This window comes from Euleptes europaea, chromosome 12 (assembly GCF_029931775.1).
Source record: "Euleptes europaea isolate rEulEur1 chromosome 12, rEulEur1.hap1, whole genome shotgun sequence".
Taxonomy (NCBI): Eukaryota; Metazoa; Chordata; class Lepidosauria; order Squamata; family Sphaerodactylidae; genus Euleptes; species Euleptes europaea.
In genome coordinates this window covers 32,230,204-32,258,028 of record NC_079323.1, presented here as the reverse complement: position 1 = coordinate 32,258,028, position 27,825 = coordinate 32,230,204, and the positions used below count along the sequence as shown (strand labels likewise).

The 27,825-nt window shown below is 42.0% G+C and overlaps 1 protein-coding gene across 1 annotated transcript; it reads right to left on the bottom strand.

The window, feature by feature from the left end:
- Nucleotides 1–368: 368 nt before the first annotated feature.
- Nucleotides 369–27,825, bottom strand: ATG3 (autophagy related 3). The gene is made up of 12 exons (XM_056858316.1): nucleotides 27,737–27,825; nucleotides 19,630–19,671; nucleotides 15,316–15,365; nucleotides 13,530–13,600; nucleotides 12,383–12,490; nucleotides 10,562–10,611; nucleotides 9,994–10,066; nucleotides 7,949–7,983; nucleotides 7,572–7,727; nucleotides 5,873–6,000; nucleotides 2,020–2,088; nucleotides 369–651 (listed from the first exon to the last, which is right to left on the bottom strand). Exons 1-12 carry the CDS (start codon nucleotides 27,806–27,808, stop codon nucleotides 570–572), a joined length of 936 nt encoding a protein of 311 aa, XP_056714294.1. The 5' UTR covers nucleotides 27,809–27,825; the 3' UTR covers nucleotides 369–569.

Here is a 27,825-nt window from a genome sequence, read left to right as displayed (position 1 = left end):
GGTGCAGTGGTTAAGAGCGGTAGAATCTAATCGGGAGAATCGGGTTCAATTCCCCACTCCTCCAAGTGAAGCCTGCTGGGTGACCTTGGGCCAGTCACAGTTCTCTAAGAATTCTCTCAGCCCACGAGGAGGCAGGCAATGGCAAAGCACCACCGAACACCTCTTGCCTTGAGAACCCTATGGGGTTGCTGTAAGTCTGCTATGACTTGATGGCACTTTCCAGCACCACACATAGATAAACCCACAAGTTACTAGAGGGCACTACAGAACGTTTTAAATTATAGTTAAAACGGCTTTCTGGTATGTTAAAGAAAAACACATAACACCTCTATCTACCCACAGCACAGGAACGAAAAACTAGGTGGGTGTTGTTGTTTTTACACATAAAGGTCTTTATTAAAAAGTAAGGCTGATAGTGGAATTTTATTTTGATGCACAAACTTGATAGAAGTGGTACATTACAGAAATTGTATACAATGGTGGATAAACAAGTCAGTCACATATGGGTTGTTCTTTTTTAAAAATTAGGGTCAATAATTAGCATAAATGTTCTCTCTCCCCCCCCCCAATTACATTGTAAAGTGTCTTGTATAATCATACTCTATTGTTGGAATGACTGCTTGTACAAATTTCAAAAAAATTAGAAGGTACCTGAATATTAAATTAAGGAAAACAAACTGGATCACTTTACAACCATACGTTTGCAGGAGGCTAAGCAAACTACTTTTAAAAGTGTCATGAAATCTCATCCTTCATCAAGTACCAATTTACCTCCCAGGAAAAATCCATCTTAGTAGATAATAACATCAGTCTAGTACAGTACAATTTTTATGGCAACTTCAAAATAAGCAGACAAGTCTACGTAGCAATTTGCTCTAATTATTACCACTGAAGTCAAGTGGATTTTGGTGAAAACGCTACTGTTTTTTCTGCCAGCCATTTCTATTGTGTAAGTGTAGGCACAGACCTGACCCCTGGAAATTGCATTCGAATTCTTGCTAACAAGTACAAAGTCCATTACACTTCTAGTATTTTATACTACTACAAAGCTACAGTGAGACCAAAGTCAGTCATGCCCTCTCTGATGCTACCAGTCCCAATACCTACTGAATTCGTTGGGATTGAACTCAGGTCGTGAGCAGAGCTTGGACTGCAGTACTGCAGCTTACCACTCTGCGCCACAGGGCTTCTTGCAGGAGTCTTACACACAGTTTATTTCCCAGCTTGGATCCTGTTTCTCACTGTCCCCTGCAGCTTCCATACACCTCCAGGTTGTCCCTGACAGCAAAGCTGGGAGGATTACTCTGCAGGTTGGCTTTGTAAAACAAATGGGCATTGCTAGATCATTATGGCCGTTAACATTACAGCAATCTATCATAACAATGTACTAGGTTCCTAGCTTTCACTTTTTAAAAAAAGCCTCTAACCCTTTATTACAATTTGCACCTTCCCTCTTACAATGCCACAATCAAAAGGGGTTGAGACTTAAAAAAAAAGAAAAAAGCAGGGAACTAGGAGATCACGGCAATAATGCCATTGTGATCTTTTTCTTTAAAAAAAAAGCCCTCTGGTGTGTGCATGAGTGTGGATGTATGGAGGATTAGCAGCCATTTATTTATTTATCAAAGCCATGGAAAATAATCTCTGGAAAACACCAGGGGTAGATAAAAGAGCGCCCTGACCTGGATGGCCCAGGTCTCGTCAGATCTCAGAAGCTAAGCAGGGTCAGCCCTGGTTAGTATTTGAATGGGAGACCACCAAGGAAGTCCAGGGTTGCTGTGCAGAGGAAGGCACTGGCAAACCCCCTCTGTTAGTGTCTTGCCATGAAAACCCCAAAAGGGGTCACCATAAGCAGGCTGTGACTTGACGGCACTTTACACACACACAGATAAAATAACAGTGGAACACTTACTTTACACCTGACCAGGACATGATTTGAAAAAAAAACAAAAACAGACAAGAAATCTCAAGCCATTGTTCTTTCAAAAACCCACCCAACTAATTCAATGGAAAGGATACATATGGACGCCAAGTTCTCCACCGCCTTCTGCCACAGTTTCAATTATTTTCTTCATCACTTCTGCGTGCCTGAAAACAATAAACGTTCTTCCATTACTAAGCAGAATTAATTAATTTGCTTATGGCTCATATGAAAGAACTGGGTAAATACCAGACAGCTTTCCAGAAGCAGAAACAAGCAAGATTTTTTAAATTATTATTAAAGGTCTGAAAGGTTGGTGCAACCAGGAATGATGAATGCTTGGGTGTTAGGAAATAAATCTGGACTGATATTTTCTGTGCTATGTTTTACTGCAAGTAGAAATAGGTATGCAAAAAAGAAAAAAAATGGCAGCAGAGGGTAATTTCATACTAGGGTGGAGTTGAAGGGCATATGACCCAACAAGTTTCTGAAGCCAGACAAGTCTGGAAGGGAGACCTCTGAGAATGCTGCATGTGATGCCTGGTGTTCCATGATGAAAAGAAGGTGATACACTCATAAAATATATGCCATGGGCTGACAGAAGTCATGCCCACTCATGTCTTCCGTACAGTGACAAGCAGGGCCAGAATGAGCCATCAACAAGCAACGACTGTCTTGTGGATGCTACACAGAAGATGCCACTCTGACACTGTACTGCTCCATACACAGAGAGACATCCAAAGCAGATATCACTGGGTATATCAGCAATTAATATCCACATAATTATAAAGCTGGAAGAGACCACCAGGGTCATCTAGTCCAACCCTCTGCGCAAGGCAGGAAATCTACAACTACCTGCCCCCCCAAGCCCCCAGTGACCCCTACTCCAAACCCAGAAGCACTGAACCATTTTCTTTCCTATTTGCACCCAACACAGTGATTCTTTTCAACCACATTTCAGGTAGACCCACAATAGGAAAGAGAACAATGCCGCTGTATCAACGGTATGCAAACAGTTTTGGACAGTCAACCCAAACTAATAGCCCCACGGGAACTCGCAAGGAACAAGGGCTCTCACGGGGGGGGGGGGGGAGGGGAGGCGGGTACAGACCAGCCTGCTCCATCTTGCCGTCTGCCCTGGCTTCAGCTTGCCTCTCCCTCAACCATTTAGGCTTCCTCTCAACTTTTCCCTTTTTCATGGTGAGGGAGGGAAAAGTGGTGGGGAGAGGTAGCAAACCAGAGCCGGCTCCAGCTACCCCTTATCATCTGCTCCTAGTGGCAACAGATTTATTACAGTGATAGATAAGAACCCACTCCAGAAATCTGCTACTGATCTTGTACTCTTTTTGGAGAATCACTGCAAGACTAACAGATCCCCCTGAAGAAGCCTGTTGGTAAAACACATAAGGGAATTTAGAGAATTTTAACTGAGTAATAAAATACATTTTTATTTATTTTCCACCATACGCCTTGGCCTTAGTTTTTAATGTCTTAGCGACTGGTGAGCCCTCTTATTTCCCCTTAAATGATGGAAAATCACACAACAGGATCCAACCCACTGCAAACGATACACACTAGTACAGACCACAGTCCCCAAAAATTTATCCAAGTAACTTTGTGAAGCCTTTTGTACAGTGCTACCCTGTTGCTCACACAGAAAAGCCCTCTTGGATAATTCAGTTTTGCGCAGTTTGCACGGAATCAGCTTGGAATCATTCAGTCTCACAGAAGGCAGATTAGCTGCTTGTTTCCCCACCATTCAGTTGTCCAGAAATTTGATACTGGAAAGAGACAGCATTGTACTTCTCAGTAAATTCAGTAAGAGTGACAGGACTTTAGAATGAATACTGTCAGGACACAATGTGTGACAAGCTGTGCAAATCGACAAATATTGTTGAGCAAGTGGGTTGGGGGTTTTTTGGGGGGGGGGGTTGGCTAATGCTGGAACCTTGATTCAATCTGCTGTGGAAAGGCAAACTATATTCTTAACTGTCCTGAAAGCGTCTGCCACCTTCTGGTGATCATGTGAAAAATGAAAGAAAAATTAGTTTTGGTTGCTTAGGACCCTGGATCACTTAACGTCACAGGAGATTTCAAAATACTGTGAGAGGAAGTGTTTTGAACATAGTTATTCTGAAACTGCAGGAAACCATGTTGGAAGACAAGAAAGCTATTTGAACGGGGGCGGGGGAGAAGAGAAAAATGTCATGAACAGAAAGGTCTATGTAGACTGTCTACTATGTAGACAGGAAGTTCTCAAAATGCCAATAAAATAACACCCTTTTTAGTCTTGTTTCAGACAAGGCTATGGTACAAAAATGATTCTGCTGGCTTTAGTTGATCTCTGTCTAAATGTAGACAAAAGTCAGGCTTCCTTGGTTCTCCTACTGGATTTATCTGCTGCCTCTGACACAATGGACCATGCCATCATGTTGAGGCGTCTGGAAGCAGAAGCAGACATTAGAGGATGTGCGTTGGACCGGTCCAAATCATTGCTCACAGATTGGGCCCAAAGAATTGCCACTGGAGACCTGTTATCATCAGTGTGGCACCTATACTGTGGGGTCCCACAGGGTGCAATCCTATCCCCCATGCACTTTAATCTTTATGTAAGGCCCTTGGGCCAAATCATTTGTAGTTTTGGGGTTGGCTGTTATCAATATGTGGATGCTACACAGCTGTATATATCCTTATCCAAATTTTCTGGTGATGCGGTAGAGGTCCTAAATCACTGCCTGGCTGCTGCAGTTAAATGAATAAGAGTGACCAATTGAAACTAAACCCTGGATGGACAGAAGTAATGCTGGTTGGGAAGGCAGAAATCTTGAAGGACACTGTTTTCCACACTTTTGATATGGTTCCATCGACCCTTACCGACTCAGTTAAGAGCCTCGGGGTTACACTGGATCCAACATTACTGCTGGAGAAGCAAGCTAATGCAGCTGCAAAAAAAAAAGGCTTTCTACCAACTCAGCCTAACCTGTAAAATGGCCCCTTACCTCAGTACGGCTCACCAGCCACCTGGATCCATGCCACAGTAACAGACTAGACTTCTGTAACGCATTGTTCATTTGCCTCTCCTCAAAATCAATTCGAAAACTCCAGTTGGGGGAAAATGCCGCAGCTCAGCTATTATCAGGAGCTAGCTGAAACATTATTACTCCCATTCTACAATCACTCTACTGGCTGCCCATCAGTTTCTGGGCTCAATTTAAAGCACTGGCAAAGCCCTTCATGGCCTCGGAGCCTCATATCTGCAAAACTGTCTCCTCCTGTATGCTCTGCCACAACAGCTCACCCGAGCAAAGCCTTCCGCAAGTGCCAATTTCCAGAGGGGCAAAATCAACAACTGCCCATTTATGTGCCTTCTTCATTGTGGCCTCTTGACTCTTAAATGCAATCTACTGAGTGCTCACTTAACTGATGGGATCTGAACAGTTGCAAAAGACGATGTACCTCATCGTAGCCAAACAAGGAATGGCCTGCCTGAGGTCAGGAAGGCTCCCACTCTCCTGGCTTTCTACAAACTATGTAAACCTGAATTATTCAAGAGGACCTTTCTGCACAGGCAACAGGGCAGCACTGTACAAAAGGCTTCACAAAGTTACTTGGATAAATTACTGGGAACTGTGGTCTGGACTACTGTGTATAGTTTGCAGTGGGTTGGATCTTGTGTGATTCTGCATCATTTAGGGTGTCACGTTGACACTTATGCTTTGCTTCTCTTCTGTTTTGAGACTTCTAGTTGGTTCTACAACCCAAATCCTATTTCATTTTTATTGAATGTCCCATCTTGTTGATTGTATTGACTCACCCTGTGTAATCCACCCTGTGAGAAAGCTGGACTATAAATAACGTGAATAAATAAACAAACCCATGTCACCTAGGAAACCGAGCAGACATTTCTCACGAAGCAGGTAATTAAAGCATTCCCTAAGACTCAAGAAATACCTGCATGGGTGAACTGAACACATTGGAGGTGGAGGAAGGTGGGGATGGTTTTCAATAGTCACAGTTTTTTTGACATGATCTTGACTAATATCTTCATACATTTGTTCTACAGTTAATGGCTGGCGTTGCTGAAAAGGAGAGAAGTAAAAAGACAACACATGTAACCTAGACTTTTCTTCACTTAAAAAGTATCAGCAAAGCAAAACATTTTATTATGACCAAGTACATGAACATGAACTGCAACCCTCAAACATCACTTATTTTTCGGAGCAGACAGATCCATTTTAATTTGTTGCATAGATGAGATGCCACTTTGAGACCACCTAGGAGGTAGGATTCAGGTCCCTTCAACAAAATGCAATGGCTAGGAGGCCACACTTAGGACTACACACAATCCACAATACTTCCACAGTGCAAGTGACAATAAAAGGAGAGAATGTGGCGTTAGATAAAGAAGTCAATATCCTAATGTCAGCTTTCGTTAAAAGAACAAGTTTCCAGCCCTTAAGGCTATCGAGCATGTGGGCCACACTTCATGAAATATTAAGAGATGGGGCAAGGGGAGGAAATGAGAGATTGAGGCACGTGAACAGGCTCCCTCCCTGTTTCATAGAAGCAGAATTGTGCGACGCCCAACGTGCATACATTATGCTCGGCACAGTTTTTTCTTGGTTTAAATTACCTTAGTGCAGATCTTTTAAAAAAATACCAACTTCTAGAAGACACTGTCACGCATTTCTTTCATTCTTGTCCATCTGAACTCAAATAGCCATAGGAGCAAAACATGAAAGAACTTTGTAGTCTTGAGTATAACAAAAGAAAAGGTACTGGCACAGGGAATATTTATTGTTTATTTAGAATATATGCTACCTCTTTAAAGTCCTACTCAAGGCAGCTTACAATTTTAAAAAATATATTATAAGCAAGACTCAGGAGCAGTTTTTGTCTCAAGGGACTTTTTTCCAACTACAAAAGTTTGAGCAAGAATGTATCCTATAAATTAATTTTTAAAATGCATCTACCGATTTGCTGCTAGTTAGCTTACTGTAGGGGCAAGGAAACAGGCCATGAGCCTTACAAAGACGGGCAGAAAACAAGTCTCTCCGTTGTACTGTGTACTCAGTCTCACATATTACTCCTAAAGCATGGTGGTCTCACTATGGGCACTAGTGAATCTATGCTTCACACATTAGAGGAAGTGGGAAGGTAGATACGTGAGTCCCATGTGCATCTACTTTCCAAGCCTCTCTAACATCTGAGCCAGTTCCAAGCATAGGCTGTGGATGTGCACTTACCACATCCACAGTCACCCAGCACCACATATATGAATTCACAGCTAAAGCCCTGTTTTCAGTAATGTGAATAACTGAGAAATCACTGATAGGCCATTGAGAAGCAGCCACATTGTGTATGCACAGGAGAGTAGCACACATACAAAGGCCTGCAGATATGCATAAAAAATATTCTGTTAGTCCAGAAATATGATGCAGCCTTTGGGGTCAAGAATTATTACTCTTGAAGGGAAAAGGTCATCCAAAAGTGATTCAGGAATAGGTTACCGAAGACTGGAGCACATTTGTTTCCACGTGTTTGCATTACCTTTGCTGCAATCTTTTGTTTGACCTCTTGACTCTTAAATGCAATCTACTGAGTGCTCACTTAACTGATGGGATCTGAACAGTTGCAAAAGACGATGTACCTCATCGTAGCCAAACAACCAAAGTCTTGGGGTCTGGTAGTATTTGTCATATGTAATATAAAGGTCGTATGTCCTGGTTTGTAGAATAGCTTCTTCCTCTCCGACATCAGCTTTAGCCTTGGCAGCTTCTACTATTTTCCTTGTATCCAGCGTTGCCTGCTCAAGATTAAAGAGTCAAGTTAGAAGCTGAAAATGGTCAGATATTGCCTGTTCCACCCTTCCTACCCAGTTCAGTGTCTACAGGTATTAGGTGTTGCTATAAATTCAGTTAACAGTATTTTAACCTAGCCCTGAAGCCATTTGCTGCTACTGAAATAGAGCTGAAATCAGAAGTGGCATTATCATTGAGGTGGTGGGAAAGAACATGATATACTCACCTCATCAGTCTCTAACAGCCCACTCTCTTCATATTCTGGAAAAAAAAACATTTTGAGGTGTGTGTGTGTGTGGGGGGGGGGTTGTTAATCGTCCCTTCCATCACCACACAAAGAACAGAACACTTGAGGGTTGTTTTTTTGAAGTCATTTAGATGCACACACTTCATGTTAAAAACTAGTTGTCATCTGTTTCCTCAGGGAGGTTGTGGAAACTGTGAAGCGGTGTCTGGAGGCAGTTTCAGGATAAATGACGGCTTATAAACTGAAACTTAATATTATTAATAATAATACAATGCTCTCTACATGGGGCTGCCCTTGAAGAGTGTCTAGAAGCTACAAATGGTACAGAATGCTGCAGCCAGAATGCTGGCTGGGACAGGTTGCTGGGACCATATCATTTCAATTTTACTGCAACTACCTTGGCTCCCAATTTATTTCCAAGCCTAATTCAAGGTGCTCATATTGACCTTTAAAGCCCTATACACCTTGGGACCAGTATACCTTTAAAAATGCCTGCTTCTATATGGACCTAGCCGACCCCTTCAGGGACTCCTGCTTTTGATGTCCCCCCCATCACCTGAGGGTAAGATGCATGGCTGGCCGAGAAAGGGCTTTCTTGGTCATGACACTGAAACTGGAAATCCCTCCCCAAGGAGAGTAGTCTGTCCCCATCGTCTTCCAGCAGCAGGTGAAGACTTTTCTGTTTTGTTTGGCACTCTCTCAGTGACCCTCATTCATGTTTGTGGTTTTGTTTAATTGTTGCTTAATGTTTATGTATTTTAAAGCTGATATTAATGTTTTTGATTGTTTGCTGCTTTGGGGGGCCTTAAGGTGGAAAGCAGCATAAAGTGTCCTAAATAAAATAAAATCTTCATCTCCAATTAAAAAGGTAAAGGTCCCCTGTGCAAGCGCCATATCATTCCTGACCCATGGGGTGACGTCACATCCCGACGTTTCCTAGGCAGACTTTTTTTATGGGGTGGTTTGCTAGTGCCTTCTCCAGTCATCTTCCCTTTACCCCCAGCAAGCTGGGTACTCATTTTACCAACCTCGGAAGGATGGAAGGCGGAGTCAACCTTGAGCCGGCTACCTGAAACTGACTCCCATCGGGATCCAACTCAGGTCGTGAGCACAGCTTGGACTGCAGTACTGCAGCTTACCACTCTGCGCCACGGGGCTCTCCAATTACTACTACACTATGTATTGATCTTTGTTGCAGAAAGGGGCCAAGTCCTCAAAGGAGCTCACAGTGACTCTTAATTTGTTCAAACCTGTGTGACAGCTTAAGCTTAGAGAGTGTTATTTGCCCAAGGCCATCCAAAGAGCATCACACAAGCAGATATTTGCATCGTATCCTCTACTCAAGCCCAGCATTCCACACACAACACAAATATTAGATCTTAAGGGGCCTTTCCCATCAATCCTCTAGCCAAAATCTCCACATATCATCATAGAAGAAGAAGACTTGGTTTTTATACCCCACTTTTTCTCTGCCTTTAAGAATTTCAGAGTGGCTTACAATTGCCTTCCCTTCCCCACAGCAGACACCTTGTGAGGTGGGTGAGGCTGACAGCTCGAAGAGAACTGAGACTAGCTCAAGGTCATCCACCAGGCTTCATGTGTAGGAGTGGGGAAAACAAATTCAGTTCACCAGATTAGAGTCTGCCACTCAAGTGGAGGAGTGGTGAATCAAACCCGGTTTTCCAGATTAGAGTCCACTGCTCTTAACCACTACATCACGCTGGTGAGTTCTTATAGTTATAAAATTCTTCCGAAGAATGAACCTAAATATTTTCATGTGCAGTTTTATAAAATTACTTGTCTTGTCCACAGAAGACAAGAGGAATAACTGATCCTTCTCCTCAAGGCAACTTTCACATATCTGAACAACTGCAGTAAAGTTTGAGACATGATGCTGGACTGAATCTTTCACAAAATAAATAAGATATCCATGTTGCAATGTATTCAAACAGGAGCACTGTGTTCTAGCTACATAACAGAAGTGTGCTCTAGCGAACTGTGCCTCATTCACAACAGGCAATTACCTTCCATATCAGCTGCCTCTCCCTCCTCCTCATCTTCACAGGATCCCGAGCGTTCTGGTAATTTCATGCTATCCTTTGAACACAAGGGGGGGGAAGTATCTTACAGTAAACATTTCACAGAACTTCACAGCCACATGTGGAATGTAAAGAATACTTATTCATTCAAAGTGGTACAGAACCTTAAAATTCCAGCAATGCAATGAGTTCGGAAGCCAGCCATTCACTATAGTACCAAACCTAAGATACAAAAATGTACTTTTGACCTTCACCTTGCTCTAGGTTTCCATTTTAGAACCAGCTATATGTCATTACCACAGATCTTCAGTAACAGGTTACTGAATTTAGGAGTATGTTGAGATAAGTCTGTAGAAGAGTCCTACCCTCAACCAACAGACATGCTGTGAGTTTACCGTCATGGGCAACAGCAAACACCTACTTACTGTTCCAATCTTCTAGAAGAATAAAACAAACAATACTGGTTTTTAAGGAGAGGGATAACTCCAACAAGCTATGCATGCTAGATTGTAGCTGCTGCTAACGTATTAGTCAAAAATTCACAAGGTAATACCTTGCTTTCCAGTGTGATTTCTTTAACAGATTCCATCACTCCTGTAACACCTGTTAAGAAAACAGATGCAGTAAAAATTAAGGAGAAATCTACTGATAGGATTATACACACTATTGCTCATATTGCACCATCCCACCCCATTGATGGCAAAGGTGATTCAGTACATTCAATAGTGCTTATTGAAGTGATTAAAGATTCAGATTTAGTAAGGAAAACCAAGACCTGAAGATGATTTATACACTTCATATACATTTTTGTATATTTATAACTTATATTCTCATAGTAAAGTCAGCCAAATCTCTGGATACTTAAAACCAGTGACTAGAACTCTGAACAGGCAAGACAGAACTTTCAACAAACTTGGAAAGGGTCCCAAGTTTGCCAAAAAATGTGAAGTCTAAACAAAAAAAATACATTGTGAGGTTTAAAAAAACACACAATAAAACGACTGTAACTTTAAGCAATGGAATCCCTCAGTGGCTGTTGCTAGGCAACCACAGCATTCCAAGGCTTGGTTCTGTCAGTAAAAGCAAGGGGGGAAAGCCCTTTCCAGGCCTATTTTGGCCTTTGAAGGAGGATGCACTGGGGCAAGGTTTGGTTAGAGTTGTGAGCTCCAGGTTATCAAATTCCTGGAGATTTTGTGGTGGAGTCTGAGGAGGGCAGGGTTTGGGGAGGGGAGAGGACTCAGCGGAATATAATGCCATAGAGTCCATCCTTCAAAGCAGTTATTTTCTCTGTCTGAAGTACAGTTGTAATTCCATGAGACTTCCAGGACCCACCTGGAGGTTGCCAACCCTAACCTGGCAGCAACCTCTGAGTGACTAGATACCATCTGACTTGCATAACTCAACTAGGCGTGACTGCTTGCTACTGTCCAACAGCTGCCACCCTATGAATATGAAAGCCAGTGTAGTAGAGCAGTTAGAACTTCAGAGCAGGGTCTGGGAGACCCAGGTTCAAATCCCCATCTTCCTGTGAAAGCTCACTGGGTGATTTTAGACCAGGCAGACAAAAGGTAGATTGGTGAATGGCTGAGAAAGAGAGAATGAGGCAGGGAAGGGGGAGAGGGTATGGGGGATGCCAGGAGAAAGGAAAGAAGAAATAGTGTGGGAAGGGGAATACATGGGAAAATGAGGACCCCCTCCTCAAGTCCTTGAGGGTTCCCTAACATGCAAGTGAGCCTTGCCCAGTGGCTGACACCACACATTTGGGACTTGGTTTTCCTGGGTGGAGGCTTCTGGGGAAGCACATTCACCCCAAACAGATGTTTTTGCAGACTCCAGGCGCCCCCTAGGTCTGTAGAAAAATCTACATTTAAAAAAAATGCAGGACGGAATAAATCAGTGGTGGCTCCCTGCAGGGATCTTGGTGCTCCCACCCGCTGCCAAGAGGGAGGGTGTGGGGGAACGTCTCGGTGTGCCGGCCCAGACTGCTTCAGGTGAGCAATGGGGCGAGAGAATGAATGTGTGAGGCTCGGTGTGCCATTCACACACACACACAGTGCGCAAGAGTGAGCTCACAAGGCTTCAGTGTGGCATTCAGAGAAAGAGACCGAGCCCACAAGCCTTGGCATGCCATGGAGGGAGAGAGAGGGGGAGGGAGGGAGGCAAGGAAGGAAGCCTCGGCATGATGCTGAGGGGGATGGATGGAGGGTCGAGCCCCTGCCCACCTATCTCTGCTAGTTTCTTGCAGGTCTCCATTTGTTATCATATATACTTATGTACTAGAGCCCATTGAAAATATATGAGAATGGAAGTGATTTGACAGGAACCACAGTCTGAACTTTTAAGCTTAACAAGTAAAAGACAGGAACTAAAATACCTGCATTATGAAATGTGTCTACCCATCCTCCATCTCCATCATCTTCTTCTATTATAGCTTCCAGTTCATCGGAGTACTCCATCTGTTTACATCGCTTGTAGCATGGCACTACGAAGATCACAAAATTGCTCTCAACACAAAATCAACCAGAGAGAATCTTGCAAAAATTTTGGAACACAGACTTTTTCAAAGTACTGATTGCAAATGTGTATACACTTCAAAACCTTTCTTACAAAAGCTCATGTTTAATCAAATAAATATTATTGCCTTGGGGAACTGAAACTTCCAATGCCTTTCAATCTACTACTGAAGAATTAATATTTCAAGTTAATTTAGACATCAGCATATTGAAGCATCCAGGAACTGGTGGGATCAGCATTAGCATGAAGGACAAATATCTATGTGAATTTTAGAAAACTACATTTGATTCAGTGCCACACAGGAATGGCTTCTTAATGAAGAAAAGATCAGCACCAGCACAGCACACGTATTATAAGGTAAGTAAAACACTGATTACTAGAGTGCCAAGGGCCGAGTATGAAGAAAAGTAACCAGTAACCATTCCTCATGTGCTAGCATTGAAGACTATTTTATTAAGGAATGAAAAGTAGAACTCATTATTGAAATTTGCTGACATCACCAAGGGGGTACTGTAAAGACAGACAAGGACTGCATTACTGTACAGGATGAGCTGGAGTACTACATAGGTTATACAATTCTGTAGTATAAAATGTAAGCCTGTGGATTTTAAGACTAACACATTTCTGTTATCGACAAGAGTCACACCAGCTATAAAAAGATTATTGTTTGATTACAAAGAGAGTATGAGCTGCCACTATACTAATGCTGCACAGGGTGGCTAGCTTCTGGATACAATTTTAGTGCAATTAGGGCAAGGCATTTCTAGTAAGTGCTGGCATCCTTACTTCAGGTACAGTGATATCACATCTAGAATAATGTTATGAACATTATTACGCAACAGTGCATTATTTATCCATGCCAGGTAAATATCAGACTCGGCAGGGATTCTCAAAGTTCATGCCATTACTTCAAAACACAGATTATGTCAAACTTTTTGGGCACACACTTCTGGCAGACCGTGGTTAGTACATGTTCAGTTACAACTACAAACCAATGCCCTACTTACCATTTTTAGTGACCAAAAACTGTTTGTCTGTTGGGAGATAAGCCTTGACCTTCAATTCTTCACCTGTAGCCCTTCAAGATACAAAATAACACTGTGACAAATTACAGACACCAAGAGATTACACTGTACAGTCTACAGTAATATTATATTACCAAACTAATTGAAACAAATAAGAGTGTAGAACTGCGCTATTCTTGAGCAGCAATATGCATGTGCCAAAAACATTTAACGACAGTCAGAGAATCAGGATGGCGGTAGGACATCGGGGACGGGGTGGGGAGGAGCAACGTCATCTGCATCTGGTGTGAAAGGGAAACCATGGCTAACAAGGGTGAAAAACTGAATTACCATGTACCATGAGATATCTCTGAAGCAAGTGCAGACTGAGTACCAGGGAAATCCCTGGTGTGGAATTGACAACTATTATGATTGTAAACAAATCGCAATGATTTTAGGCTAGGGAAATCAATGTCCAGTGGTTACCTAATAATGTTAATATGTCACAGAAGAGACCTTCTGCTGGTGTTCTTAGTATTTGCTTTTGAATATTCTTGCTACACTTACAAGATAAAACTACTAAAGCTTCTATTACAAAGAAATATTCATTTTAGCAGTTTATAAATGATTAATCACCTGGATAAAGTATCATGTCAGGTACGCATGAGGGTCTGCCGCAGCAAACCCAAAAAGAAGTATTGTGGCACCTTCAAGGCTAATATGTATTAATGCAGACCCTTTTGTGGATTTATTTAGTTATGATTTATTTAGTTATGACAAAGGCAATTTGGCTCTAATGGCAATGGAGCAAAACCGACAAGCACTACGATATATCAAGAACACCTTCGGGTGCTCATGACACCAGGTTATAAGTCAAATGTCTTCCCTGCAGCACTAAACTGTAATGAATGCAGAACTTCTGACCAATCAGTGCAGAGCCCATTAAATTAAAGTATCTGTCAAGACAGGAAAGTACTAACAGCTCACACACAACACCAGGAAGAGGTTATATTATACTTCACACAGTACACAGAATGCAGCAAGCTTTCCCCCCTCAATGTCCATGTCTACTCAAAAGCCAGGAATCCTGTGTTTAGTAAGGAGAAGGTGGTCCCCATCCAGGGCCGGTTCCAGATTTTCAAGGGAGCCCTCCCCTTGTCTGCCTATTACCAGGCAGTCGTGCCCTCCTTTCCCTCTTACCACCTGCATGCCTTCTACATGCTTAGGGTTTCCAAATCCAGGTTGGAAAATTCCTGGAGATTTGAGGGACACAGCCTGGGGAGAGGAGGATCTGTCCCCCACTACATACAAGTACTATGAGCGGTAAAAGCCAGGTACCCCTCTTGCTTCAAAACAGGATGGAAGGGGTATGCCCACTTCATACGCATTGTAGAAGGCTCATATGTGTTTTCCTTAATGAACACATGAAGCTGCCTTATACTGAATCCATCAAAGTCAGTATTGGTCCATCAAAGTCAGTATTGTCTACTCAGACTGGCAGCGGCTTTCCAGGGTCTCAGGCAGAGGTCTTTCACATCACCTGCTTGCCTAGTCTCTTTAACTGGAGGTGCCGGGGATTGAACCTGGGACCTTCTGCACGCCAAACAGAGCCCCTCCCCCTCCTGGTGATTCTGTAAATTGGGCTTGCTCCTGGCTCTATTCAGATAAAGGGATTATCTACAGGTCAAGTGTGATAGGTTGTTTGTGTCTAGCAAGCATTCAAGGGATAAACACATAGGGTCATCAGCTGAGTGTTCTTCTGATGTGCACCCTGTAGAACCTTACTTACCATTGCCAAGTAGGACAGTGGTGAACTAAATGGTCTCCAGCGGCTACAAACTGTTAAATGCAAAAGAGCAGAATGTGCCATGTAAATGACATACTCAGAGCTGCACCAACCTAAGTAGCTTTATCTCATAAATAATAGTTACCACCATAAACTGTCATTTTTAAACTTCTGCTGTTCTAAATATTGTCTAAGGCTTTCACGGTCAGAGTTCATTGGTTCTTGTAGGTTATCCGGGCTGTGTGACCGTGGTCTTCGTATTTTCTTTCCTGACGTTTCGCCAGCAACTGTGGCAGGCATCTTCAGAGGAGTAACACTGAAGGAATGTGTCTCTCAGTGTCAAGTGTGTAGGAACAGTAATATATAGTCAGAAAGGGGTTGGGTTTGAGCTGAATCATTGTCCTGCAAAAAGTATCAAAGGTAATGTGCTAATCATTGTCCTGTAAGTATCAAGATAACGTGCTAATGAGGGTGTGGTATATTAATATGGAACCATTGTATCCTGAAGTGATCTGTTAATGTGTGAAATCCAAAGCTAATCCGCATGGCTATTGTGGACTGTAGTCTTTGTTAGTCTGGAGGTTTTCAGGACAGGAAGCCAAGCCTTATTCATTCTTAAACTCTCTTCTTTTCTGTTAAAGTTGTGCTGATGTTTATGAATTTCAATGGCTTCTCTGTGCAATCTGACAAAATAGTTGGTAGAATTGTCCAGTCTTTCAGTGTCTTGGAATAAGACCCTGTGTCCTGTTTGCGTCAGTCCATGTTCAGCCACTGCTGATTTCTCAGGTTGGCCAAGTCTGCAGTATCTTTCATGTTCTTTTATCCTTGTTTGTATGCTGCGTTTTGTGGTCCCGATGTAAACTTCTCCACAACTGCAAGGTATACGATATACTCCTGCAGAGGTGAGGGGGTCTCTTTTGTCTTTTGCTGATCGTAGCATCTGTTGTTATGTTCTTGGTGGGTTTAAACACTGTATGTAGGTTATGTTTTTTCAAAAGTTTCTCCATCCTATCAGTGACTCCTTTAATAAATGGCAAGAATACCTTTCCTATGGGAGACTGTTTTTCCTGAGTCTGTTGTTCCTGAGTCTAACAAAGACTACAGTCCACAATAGCCATGCGGATTAGTTTTGGATTTCACACATTAACAGATCACTTCAGGATATAATGGTTCCATATTAACATACCACACCCTCATTAGCACATTATCTTGATACTTACAGGACAATGATAAGCACATTACCATTGATACCTTTTGCAGGACAATGATTCAGCTCAAACCCAACTCCTTTCTGACTATATATTACTCTTCCTACACACTTGACACTGAGAGACACTGTCCTTCAGTGTTACTCCTCTGAAGATACCTGCCACAGCTTCTGCTGTTCTGTTTTTAAGAAGTGGATTTTTCCCTCCTTGTTGATGGCAGTGACAGCTACCTTGGTAAGTGAAATACAATCACTTCCTCATTTCTACTCCAAATCATTAGGGGAACACCATCTTTCATAAGGTGATCTGCCACACGGCATCAGGGGGAGAAAGTGTTAGTTAACAACAATTGGCTATTTGGCTCAAGTATAGTCTTTTATTATTAGTTCTTCCCATTTCTGCAGATTGCCACCAATGTTTGTATATAGAAAGTGTGGCTTAAGTTTCAAAGCTGCAATGACCCAGAGTAGAATAGGCAACTAATGACAGGAGACAAGTTAGAAAACTGACACTAGGCCAGTGCGGAAAAAAAAGGGTGGGAATACCAGACAATTGCAAACAGAGTCAAACTAAAAAGAAAGCTATAAGATCTGCCACTCAAGATTAATTTTATGTTAATAAATATTTACAGTAGATCTGCTTCTTTGACACTCAGGAATCAACAGCAGATCATTTAGCCACAATGACCTATTTGTTCTGTGCCAAGTATTTCTAAGGTTCCATTTTTCTACAAAAAGGCTGCCGTTTTGAGGGGCCCAAAAAAGTTTGCAATCCTTCTTCTCTGTCCTTTCACACATTTCGCACCCAATTGTGCCCACTGTTTCCTTACGCTGCTACTGATGAGGGGGAGGCAGGTAGAGGGGACTCCTTGCTTAGACAAGCAGGCAGACGCTTTTGAACATTTGGCTGAGCACCCAAATGTGCATCCTAATGCCTTGGGAAATGGGTACACATTCCATCTTCTTCTGACCCAGCCCTTTGGATAGTTTCATCCTTTCTGCCAGTTCACACGGGGCAAAAAGATTGTGAAATGCTGCCTTCCCATTTCAGCACAGTTCTGTTAATTACTTTTAGTCATTGAACAGCTTAATAAAAAAAAACACAACTTAACCCAGAACACGGCTTTAAGTTTGGCTTTCTTTCGATAAGGATCCACAAGATTTTTTTTCTATCCCTCCTACCCTAAATGTAACAATACCATTTTTAATCACATTTTCCATCTTCTGTGTGGTACTATGGTAATCTCTTGCCTGGTGTTTTGCACTGTCAACTGGAAAATTACATTTCCTCAAACTGCTATAAAATTACAAAATGCTGGTATCTCATTGATTAAAAACTCTTACAAATGATGTGTAGTAAATAAAAAAACTAGTTTCCCTTTAAAAAGGGAGTAGGCAGAAGACTGGAGGCTGAGCAGCAAAAGGAATACAAGAAGAAGACAAATTCTTGCTATTGTCGAAGGCTTTCACGGTCAGAGTTCATTGGTTCTTGTAGGTTATCCGGGTTGTGTAACCGTGGTCTTGGAATTTTCTTTCCTGACGTTTCGCCAGCAACTGTGGCAGGCATCTTCAGAGTAGTAACACTGAAGGACAGTGTCTCTCAGTGTCAAGGGTGTAGGAAGAGTAATATATAGTCAGAAAGGGGTTGGGTTTGAGCTGAGTATTGTCCTGCAAAAGTATTGTCCTGTAAGTATCAAGATAATGTGCTAATGAGGGTATGGTATGTTAATATGGAACCATTGTATCCTGAAGTGATCTGTTAATGTGTGTAATCCAAAACTAATCTGTATGGCTATTGTTGAATGTTGTCTTTGTCTGGAGGTTTTTCAGGGCTTGGCTTCCTGCCCTGAAAAACCTCCAGACAAAGACAACATTCAACAATAGCCATACAGATTAGTTTTGGATTACACACATTAACAGATCACTTCAGGATACAATGGTTCCATATTAACATACCATACCCTCATTAGCACATTATCTTGATACTTACAGGACAATACTTTTGCAGGACAATACTCAGCTCAAACCCAACCCCTTTCTGACTATATATTACTCTTCCTACACCCTTGACACTGAGAGACACTGTCCTTCAGTGTTACTACTCTGAAGATGCCTGCCACAGTTGCTGGCGAAACGTCAGGAAAGAAAATTCCAAGACCACGGTTACACAACCCGGATAACCTACAAGAACCAACAAATTCTTGCACTTTTGCTAAGATCTACCACAGTCAAAAGAAATCATTTGTCTGCATTTGTAAGAGATCATCTGACATTAAAAACATCAGTTCTGCTTTTCCCATTTTGTACCGGATTTATTTTTGACTCAACTAATCTTTTCTCAAATTTGTTCTTCCTTTTATGGATTCCTCATCTTCTCTGTGGATTGTAACTTTTTCTCTGAGTCTTATACTAAAGGTTAACTTAATTTCCCAAAGGCCTTTCAAACAAGTTGAGTTCTATCTCTGGCAGATCACACAGGCTGAAGTGTGTGTCGATTGCTTAACACAAATTGGAGAGAAGGCATGTGCAAAAAAGCAAAAGACTACAGCTTGACTAATACTGAAAGATGCACTATAATTCCTCATTTTTAAAAAAAGAACAAAAGCAGGGAATTGAGAAACTGTATACTGACAAGACCGAAAGGAAACGCCTGAGAAAATACTGATATTTATGTACTGACCTGGTACCAGATAATTCTAGTGCGTGCTGTTGCAGAACACTTAACATGAGCAAACAGACTAGCTTTTTGTAATAGCCGCACATTTTCTTTCACAGATTCTTCGCCCACAACAGTACAGCATGACTGTTTTCTAGCCCAACCCTATGCATATTTACAAAGAGACTGATCCTACTATGTTCAATAGGACATCCTTCCAATTAAGTATGCATAGGATTGCAGGCATAGTGATGGTAAACAAAAAGTTATTCAGTGCTTTCATAATTCTGACCAGCATTTCCAAGGAAATATTTTATTCATTTTAGCTAAACTAAAGCATCTTGTTCCAACCACAGTTTGTAGTAACAGGAACTATAACAAAGCCTTCTGGAACTTCATCTTTGTACTACTTTCATATGAAGCTCGGAAAACGCATGAACAATTGTGTACCTACCTCTTCAGGAGTGATCACTCCGGTTTCTTTAAACTTGGATTCCTACCATAAAGAAGATAAGTACATTAAGGCATCTGCAAACATTTGAAAACAAAGATTCAAGAAAAAGGAAAGGTTACACTAGCTCCCACCTATACTTTCTGGACAGATTCTCATTTGTAGCATGGTAGGCCTTAACTTAGGTCTTCCCAACTTCTTAAGCAACACATTTTGGTTCAGAACAATGAGAGGTTATTAAAAAGCCATACAACCAGAAGAAGAGTTGGTTTTCATACTCCACTTTTCTCTAAGGAATCTCAAAACAGCTTACAATTGCCTTCCCCCTCAACATGCACCTTTGTGTGGTAGGTGTGGCATGAGAGAGTTCTGAGAGAACTGTGACTAGCCCAAGGTCACCCAGCAGGCTTCATGTGCAGGAGTGGGGAATCAAACTTGGTTCTCCAGATCAGAGCCCAATGCAAATATGGAGGAGTAGGGAGACTGCCATTCTTAACTGCTACACCATGCTGGCTCACAGGCCTGCCACATAGTTTTGTTCATTTTTCTAAGGAGCAAAAACCACCAATCAGCATTCCATGTCTTTTATAAATTTTTCTATGAAATCAGACCTAGTTGTAGGTTTTCAGAACCTCTAGGAAACTACTTATTCCATGATCTCAAGTCCCTTTAAGTATTCTTCCAAACACAGCACTTTGCAAACTTTCTTATCTTTTCTGCTACCTAGTATTATGAGCATTTAATTCAGTGGGAAAGATAGTAACCCCCCTACAGTGCTGGACGTGATACTGCTGTATTAAATAATAATCTTCAGTACACTAGGGAATTATAATAATCTTGTGTATGATAGGAAATTATAACAGTTTCCTGCTTAAGTAGTTTTTAACATACTTCCATCATTAGACACTACCACAGAAGTTTCACTCTGATATGAAAAGTATATAAGATTAAGGTATTTATAAGCAGTTAAAAATATAATGTCAATCATTGGATAAAAGGAGGACCAATAATTGCTTATTCTGATTTAACAGAAGAAAATAAAAGTCCATTGACACCCTTCAAATACCTTCAAATTAAGAACTATATAAACACATTAGTTTAAAAGAGTAAGTTAAATTTACGATCCCTCAACGAGTTTGAAAAATTGGTAGTCTCAGGTAAACTATGAGTAAGATTTACACCATTTTATTATAAAAAAACAGAACAACAATAAACAAACATCAAGAGAAGTGGAATAAGAAGCTTGGTTACGTGATGGATGATGACAAATGGGAATTTATATTCACAAAAGGTTTAAATTTCACAATAAGTTTATCGATCAGAGAGAATCTATATAAAATGGTATATATGTCGCATCTATCCCCTATCAGTATACAGAAAATATCGAACTTAAAGGAAGATGCAAATAAATGTTGGTTTTGTAAGAGGGATAAAGCAGATTTTTACCATATGTGGTGGGAGTGTACTAGAGCTACAGTTTATTGGGAAAATGTGATAAAAATAATATCTAAAGGTCTGGAAATAGAAATACCCATGAATTCAGAAATAATCCTGTTAAACTGTTTACCAGCTATGAATAAGAAACTCCTTGATGTATGCCTACATATGGTAACATTGGCAAGAATAAATTTTGCCAGATATTGGAAAGGAGCGAATTCTCCAAGCTTGAATACTTGGTTCGACAAAGTAAAAGAGATCTATGTGCTGATTAAATTAACTTACTATCAAAATAACAAAAACATAGAAGAATTGGATAGAATATGGAAACCTACTATATCCAGGATGGAGAACACGCTTAAAAGTTTGGATTCTGTTGGTGGTGGTTCATAAAGAGAGTGTTTATTTAGAAAGTTATATGTTGTATAGGTTTTATTAGTTGTATGGTTGAGTTTTGTTTATTCAAAGTTTTTTAATATTGTATATTTATATATATAATGTCTCTGCCCACCCTCAATACTATTATCATAGTGACTAGAGTTTTAGGGCCACATGCAGATATCCCAGATTCAAATTCCCCCTCTGCACCCAGCTAAGATACTTTTTGGGTGGCCTTAAATACTATTAGTTCAGAAAGTTGTTGTGGTAAGAGTTACACAGCCTTGCATATACTATCCTGAATTCTTGAAGGAAGCACAGGATATAAACATGACAAATTACCATAAACGGCTTGCAACTTCTTAGAAAAATGCTTCCAAATATTGCAGAAGTCCCAGATCCTCTTTCAGTATCGGATCCTCTTTCAGTTTCATTCTAGGATACTCTTTCAGCAACTTTCAGTGTTCCAGAATGAAATCAATGCCAAATGTTGTTCCTGCTACATCATGACTGCAGGCTTTGTCCAGCACAATTCATGACACCTCTTGGTTTCCACACACATTTCAAATTCTTTAGTTACCTAAATCATACGTAAAATTTGGTCAATAATTGAAAATGAAATTAGGAAATAAGTTTGTGTGAAAGTTAGAATTTATTTTCTCTTAACTTGTGTATATCTTCAGTTTAATGAACTGCATACAGCAGGAAATTCAGAATCTCACAATGTTTTAAATGAAGGGGGCAAGAAGCAATTAGAAATACATAGGTCAAGGCTGGAGTCGGTGTTTTTATTTATCCTCAAACATCACAAAGTTGGCTTAGGATCCTATTCCTTGAAGCCATAAACCTAATTCACTTTATTGGGTTTCAGATTTCTATATGTGATTTAAAGCACTGCTACTAAATGAGCCCCATAGCGCAGAGTGGTAAGCTGCAGTAGTGCAGTTCAAGCTCTGCTCACGACCTGAGTTTGATCTTGACAGAAGTTGGTTTCAGGACGCCAGCTCAAGGTGGACTCAGCCTTCCATCCTTCCGAGGTTGGTGAAATGAGTACACAGCTTGCTGGGGGTAAAGGGAAGATGACTGGGGAAGGCACTGGCAAACCACCCCGTAAAACAAAGTCTGCCTAGTAAATGTCGGGATGTGACGTCACCCCAAGGGTCAGGAATGACCTGGTGCTTGAACAGGGGACCTTTACTAAATGAGTTAGTAATTTCTACAGACTTGAATAAATTTATTACGCATTACAAAATATGTATAGGAACACTACCTTCCAAAAGAATATAATCTATTTAGTTTCAGCTGCACTGCCCATGATGTAACAAAGGTTTGAAAATTTTGTTTAATATATGGGAGGGGCACAGTCTGTTTTTGGCTCTGCTAGCTTTAGTTGACAACCTCCATCAGTGTGTAGACAAAGGCCAAGCCTCTCTGTTCCTCTTATTTATCTGCAAACTTTGATACTGTAGATCATGCCATCTTGTTGAACCACCTGGAGGCAGAAGTAGATATCAGGTGATGTGGATTGAACTGGTTCAAACTGTTCCTCATGGATCAGACTCAAAGGGTTGCTACTGGAAACCAGTTGCCAACTGTGTGAGGTCTATCATGTGGGGTTCCATAGGGTGCAATCCTATCCTCCCTGCTTTTCAATCTGTATGTAAAGCCCTTAGGTCAAATAATTTGTTGTTTGGGGGTTGGTTGTCATCAATATGCTAATGATACTCTGCCCTATATATCTTTATCCAAATCTCCTGGTGATGTGGTAGAGGTCCTGAATCACTGCGTGGCCAGGGTAGTTAATGGGTTAAAAGTGAACAAATTGAAATTAAACCCTGAAAAGCCAGAGGTAATACTGGTTGGTAAGGCAGAGGTGTTGAAGGACATTGTTCTCCCCACCTGATGGAGTTCAACCGACCCTTACTGTCCCAGTTAAAAGCCTTGGGGTCATACTGGATCCAGCTTTATTCCTGGAGAAACAAGTTAATGCACCTGCAAAAAAGGGCTTTCTACCAACTCAGCCTAACCTGTAAAATGGCCCCTCACCTCGATACGGCTGACCGGTCACCTGGATCCATGCCCCAGTAACATCAAGACTAGACTTCTGTAATGCACTGTACAGTGGTCACCCCTCAAAATCAACTCAGGAATGCCACAGCTCAGCTATTATCAGGAGCACGCATATTACTCCCACTCTGCAAGCACGCCGTTGTCTACCAATTCGTTACTGGGCCCAGTTTAAGGTACTGGCTATCACATATAAAGCCCTTCATGGCCTTGGCCCCTCTTATTTGTGGGATCACCTCTCCCCCTATGCTCCGCCATGACAATTTCACTCACGTAAGCAGGGGCTCCTGCAGGAGCCAAGATGCAAACGAGCAAAATCAAAAACTGCTCATACACCTGCGTTGTGCAATGTGGCTCCTACCTTGTGGAATGGGCTGCCTGAGGAGATCAGGAAAGCGCCTGGTTTTCTGCAAACTATGCAAAACAAAACTATTTAAGGGGTTTTTCTGTGCAGGTAACAGGGTTGCCCTGTACAAAATGGTTCACAAACTGACTTGGATAATTGATTAAGGACTGTAGTCTATACAGCTGTGACAGTTTACTGTCAATAGGATCCTATTATGTTATTTTTGTATTGCTTAATGTGTCATGTTAATACTTATACTATGCTTCAGTCCTTTCTGGTGGTTCCAGACCTAAAATCCTAATGCATTAGCTACTGAATGTCCCATTTTGTTGACTGTACTGACTCACTATGTGCAATCCGCCTTGAATCCCTGGGAGAAAGGAAGACTATACATAATATAAATCAAAATAAAATGTAAAAATCCAGCATAAAGTGAGACAACCTCCCTTCTGAAAGCTCTCTGCAATACACCAAGAACTTGGAGAAGGGTCTAGTACTTTGTGCTAGGCATCCAAGGGCAGCTGGCCACTAGAAAGAGTACAAGTGTAGTGGCTGGGTGTCAGATTAGGATCTGGGACACCCAGGTTCAAATCTCAACTCTACCACAAAAGCTTACTGGGTGACCTTGGGCCAGTCATACAATCTCATCCTAACCTGCCTCACAAGGTTAATATGCAAGACACTTCGGATCCCCATTTGGAAGAAAAGGGGAGATATAAATGAAGTAAATAAGAAAGAAATTTATGGTTGCCACTGGCAACCATATCTTCCACTGAAGATCTATTTACAGATCCTGCATAAAAGGAATACTGCCAATTTTAGATCCGTTCAACTTGTGAAGGTGACTAAAGTCATTCTAGGCATTACATGCATCTGCTACTGGTACCACTGGACTCCTGTTTTGCTTGGAGGCGGTTATTTTGTACAAATCAGGTATTCCTGATTACAGCTATTTTGCCTCTTTGTTTAAACAGAAGGCCTAAACAAAGAAAAGACATTCTAGTAGATACCAAAAAGTTGGATAGGAATGTTTGTTGGGACAAAAGGGGAAAAAAATGAAAGATCCGAAAGTTAAACTCAAAGTTAAATTTGCATACCAGTATCGATTTTAAAAAGGCTCAAAAGATAAGATACTGTGTTTTTAAGAGTAGTTGTAAGTTAGCCAGGGCTCTTTCTGCTCTTGAACCTTCCAGCAAAGTCATTAGTACCTCAGAGATAAGATTCAGAACAGCCTTCAGCGGTAATTCTACCTCAATTTTATTTATTTTAGAAAATTATGCCCCACCTTTCTGAATCTTAACATTCAATGTGGCTTCAAGACTGATTTTCTCAGTCTATCCTATTTCTTTCCTTCCAATGATAAATTTCTTGCTTCTGTATTTATTTCTCCTCACTTTACAATGCTGGTAGTTCAAATTCCATGAATTCTATCAATTCAAGAACAGTACCACTACAGCCCAAACCTTTCACTCAAATCCCCTTTCTACTAAGCCAACTAAGATCTTCTTGCTCTTCTACTTTGCAGCACACTACAGATTTCTTTCACCTACAACATTAGCCCAACCCCCAATAAAATTACCAAAAAGAACTATAGAAACAAGAAAGTCTGTCTGAGTTGTCTTGGCACTAAAAAGTCTGTCACACATCATCTATGGCACTCTATCCTGTAAAGCTTAATGGCCAAGACAAACAAATATGTGAAATCCCTAGACTCCAGAAGTCAGCAGTAATTTTCTGAAAGCCAGAGAACTCTTCAAAAATATTACATTTCCCAAGCACTGGTACAACATTCCTATATTCATTCAGAAGGAAACAGTGAATTCCAATAGTCATTGTTATGCATTTTAAGTATGTTCCCATTCTTAGGAAACACAGATTCTTCTAGTCCTGTATATAGCACTTAGATTAATGTGTTTCAAGGGCACACAATAGTGTCAAGAATTTCTACTGAAGGGGAGATGGATGTCTCACAACTGAAGAGGGCTACTCTCGCGGCCTTTATAAGGATGATGTCTCCCCTAAATGAAACCAATGCGGTACAGCAACTTGAGCTCTCTAACTGGGGTCTATGGCTCACCAAGCAGGGCAGCATCCATTGTGCCCAACTTCATAAGTAGAGTTTCCTGCAAAAAGATGTAGAGAAAAACAGAGGTTCTGCAATAGAAGGAAGAAATGGAGAAATGGAAATGACCCCTTTCACTGAGGCTCCATACAGAAGTGCCTCTCATGGATATGGAGAACTACACAGGGTCTCAGACACATTTTGTTTCATTTATTTCTTAAATTTCTAACCTGCCCTACCCAGCCAAGCCCAGGTAACAACATTAAAACCATAACCAACCATATAATAAAGCATCTAAAACCATAAATACAATCTCACAAATTATTAAAGACTAGCCCTGACCTGGATGGCCCAGGCTAGCCTGATCTCGTCGGATCTCAGAAGCTAAGCAGGGTCAGCCCTGGTTAGTATTTGGATGGGAGACCACGAAGGAATGCCAGGGTTGCTGTGCAGAGGAAGGCACTGGCAAACCACCTCTGTTAGTTTCTTGCCATGAAACCCCCCCAAAAAAGGGGTCGCCATAAGTCGGCTGCGATTTTACAGCCCTTCACACACACACACAAACAGTACTTAAGTGATTTACACCCTTCTGAGTCCACCGAGGTCAGTGGGTGTGTAACAGTGCAACCTTCTGCAGATGTTCTCCAGCCAAAACCTGTAAGGTTCACCAGCTGCCCTCAGCAATCCCAAAAAGTCACTCGCTCAGACAGGTAAATCTTAAGCAGGTAAACGTTTATTCAGGAGCTCGCAGGAACAGCTTGAGCAATCTACAGGTTCAAAGCTGCTAATGACCAGTAAATCTACAAAGCATACTTTTAAGCACAGAGCAATTGAGCGGCTTGGGAACCGGGAGATAACAGAGCCTGTTGAGGAACAGGGAGTAGAGCAGGGGTGGGGAACGTCAGGCCCGGGGGCCGTTTAAGGCCCGCGAAATCATTTGGTCTGGCCCTTTGTGGGTCTTGGCAGATCTCTAGCTCAGAAGGATCTAAGACTGGCGATCCGCCCCCTCCCACGAACAGGAATAGCCTCTATTCAAGGCGGATGTGAGTTTGTTTTGCGGAAAAAAGGAACCTTTTCCCCCCCTTGCAGAAGAGTCATTAACTATGGAGCTAACCAGGTGGGCGAGTGCACCAACGGTTGGATGCCTGCCTGCTTGCCCATGTCGGGCGGTGTCATCTGGGGCTTGGTCGGCTAATTTTTAGGTTGATAATTTTGTATGGCCCGCGAATTATGTTATTAATATCGAAATGGCCTTTGGTGGAATAAAGGTTCCCCACCCCTGGAGTAGAGGGAGAGGGGGGGGAAAGCAAGGAATGAGCTCAGCCGCAACACAGGAGGTGCCCGTTCAAAGCACAAGGAAGCGCAGGGGGGGGGGTGAACGGGGACCATCTGGGCAGCACAGAGAAACGAAACCAAATAAACTGAAACAGAGCTGGGCCTAAGTCATGTCAAGAGCCTTCCAGGACAGCACAGCTCCTGACAAAACCCCACTGATGTCAGCAGACGGACCAGGGCAATTCAGCATAGGGCTGCACCGTTATCGTGGCAAAAACTCGAGCTCGCTTCATGGGTGGCGTGACAAGGCTTTGCGCGCTTGACGTGCCTCCAAGGGGAGCGTAGGAGAGCCGCCCCTACCGAGTTCTCCGAAGCAGCGGGCCTTTGCACGCGTGTGGGCGAGGGGGCTCCTTCGCCCACGGTGGCGCTATGGGGAGCGGGGGTGCCTCTCTTCACGGGCTACGCTAGCGAGGCCCGGGCATCCCCCTCTCCTCCGCCTGCTGCCCCGCCACCGCATCCCCTGGGGCTCGCGGGCGGCGCCTCACCTTCAGCACCGGCGTCAGGTACTCGGCCACTTCCAGCGCCTTCCCTTTCACCGTGTTGATGACGCTCTGCATCCTGCCTCGTCCGCAGG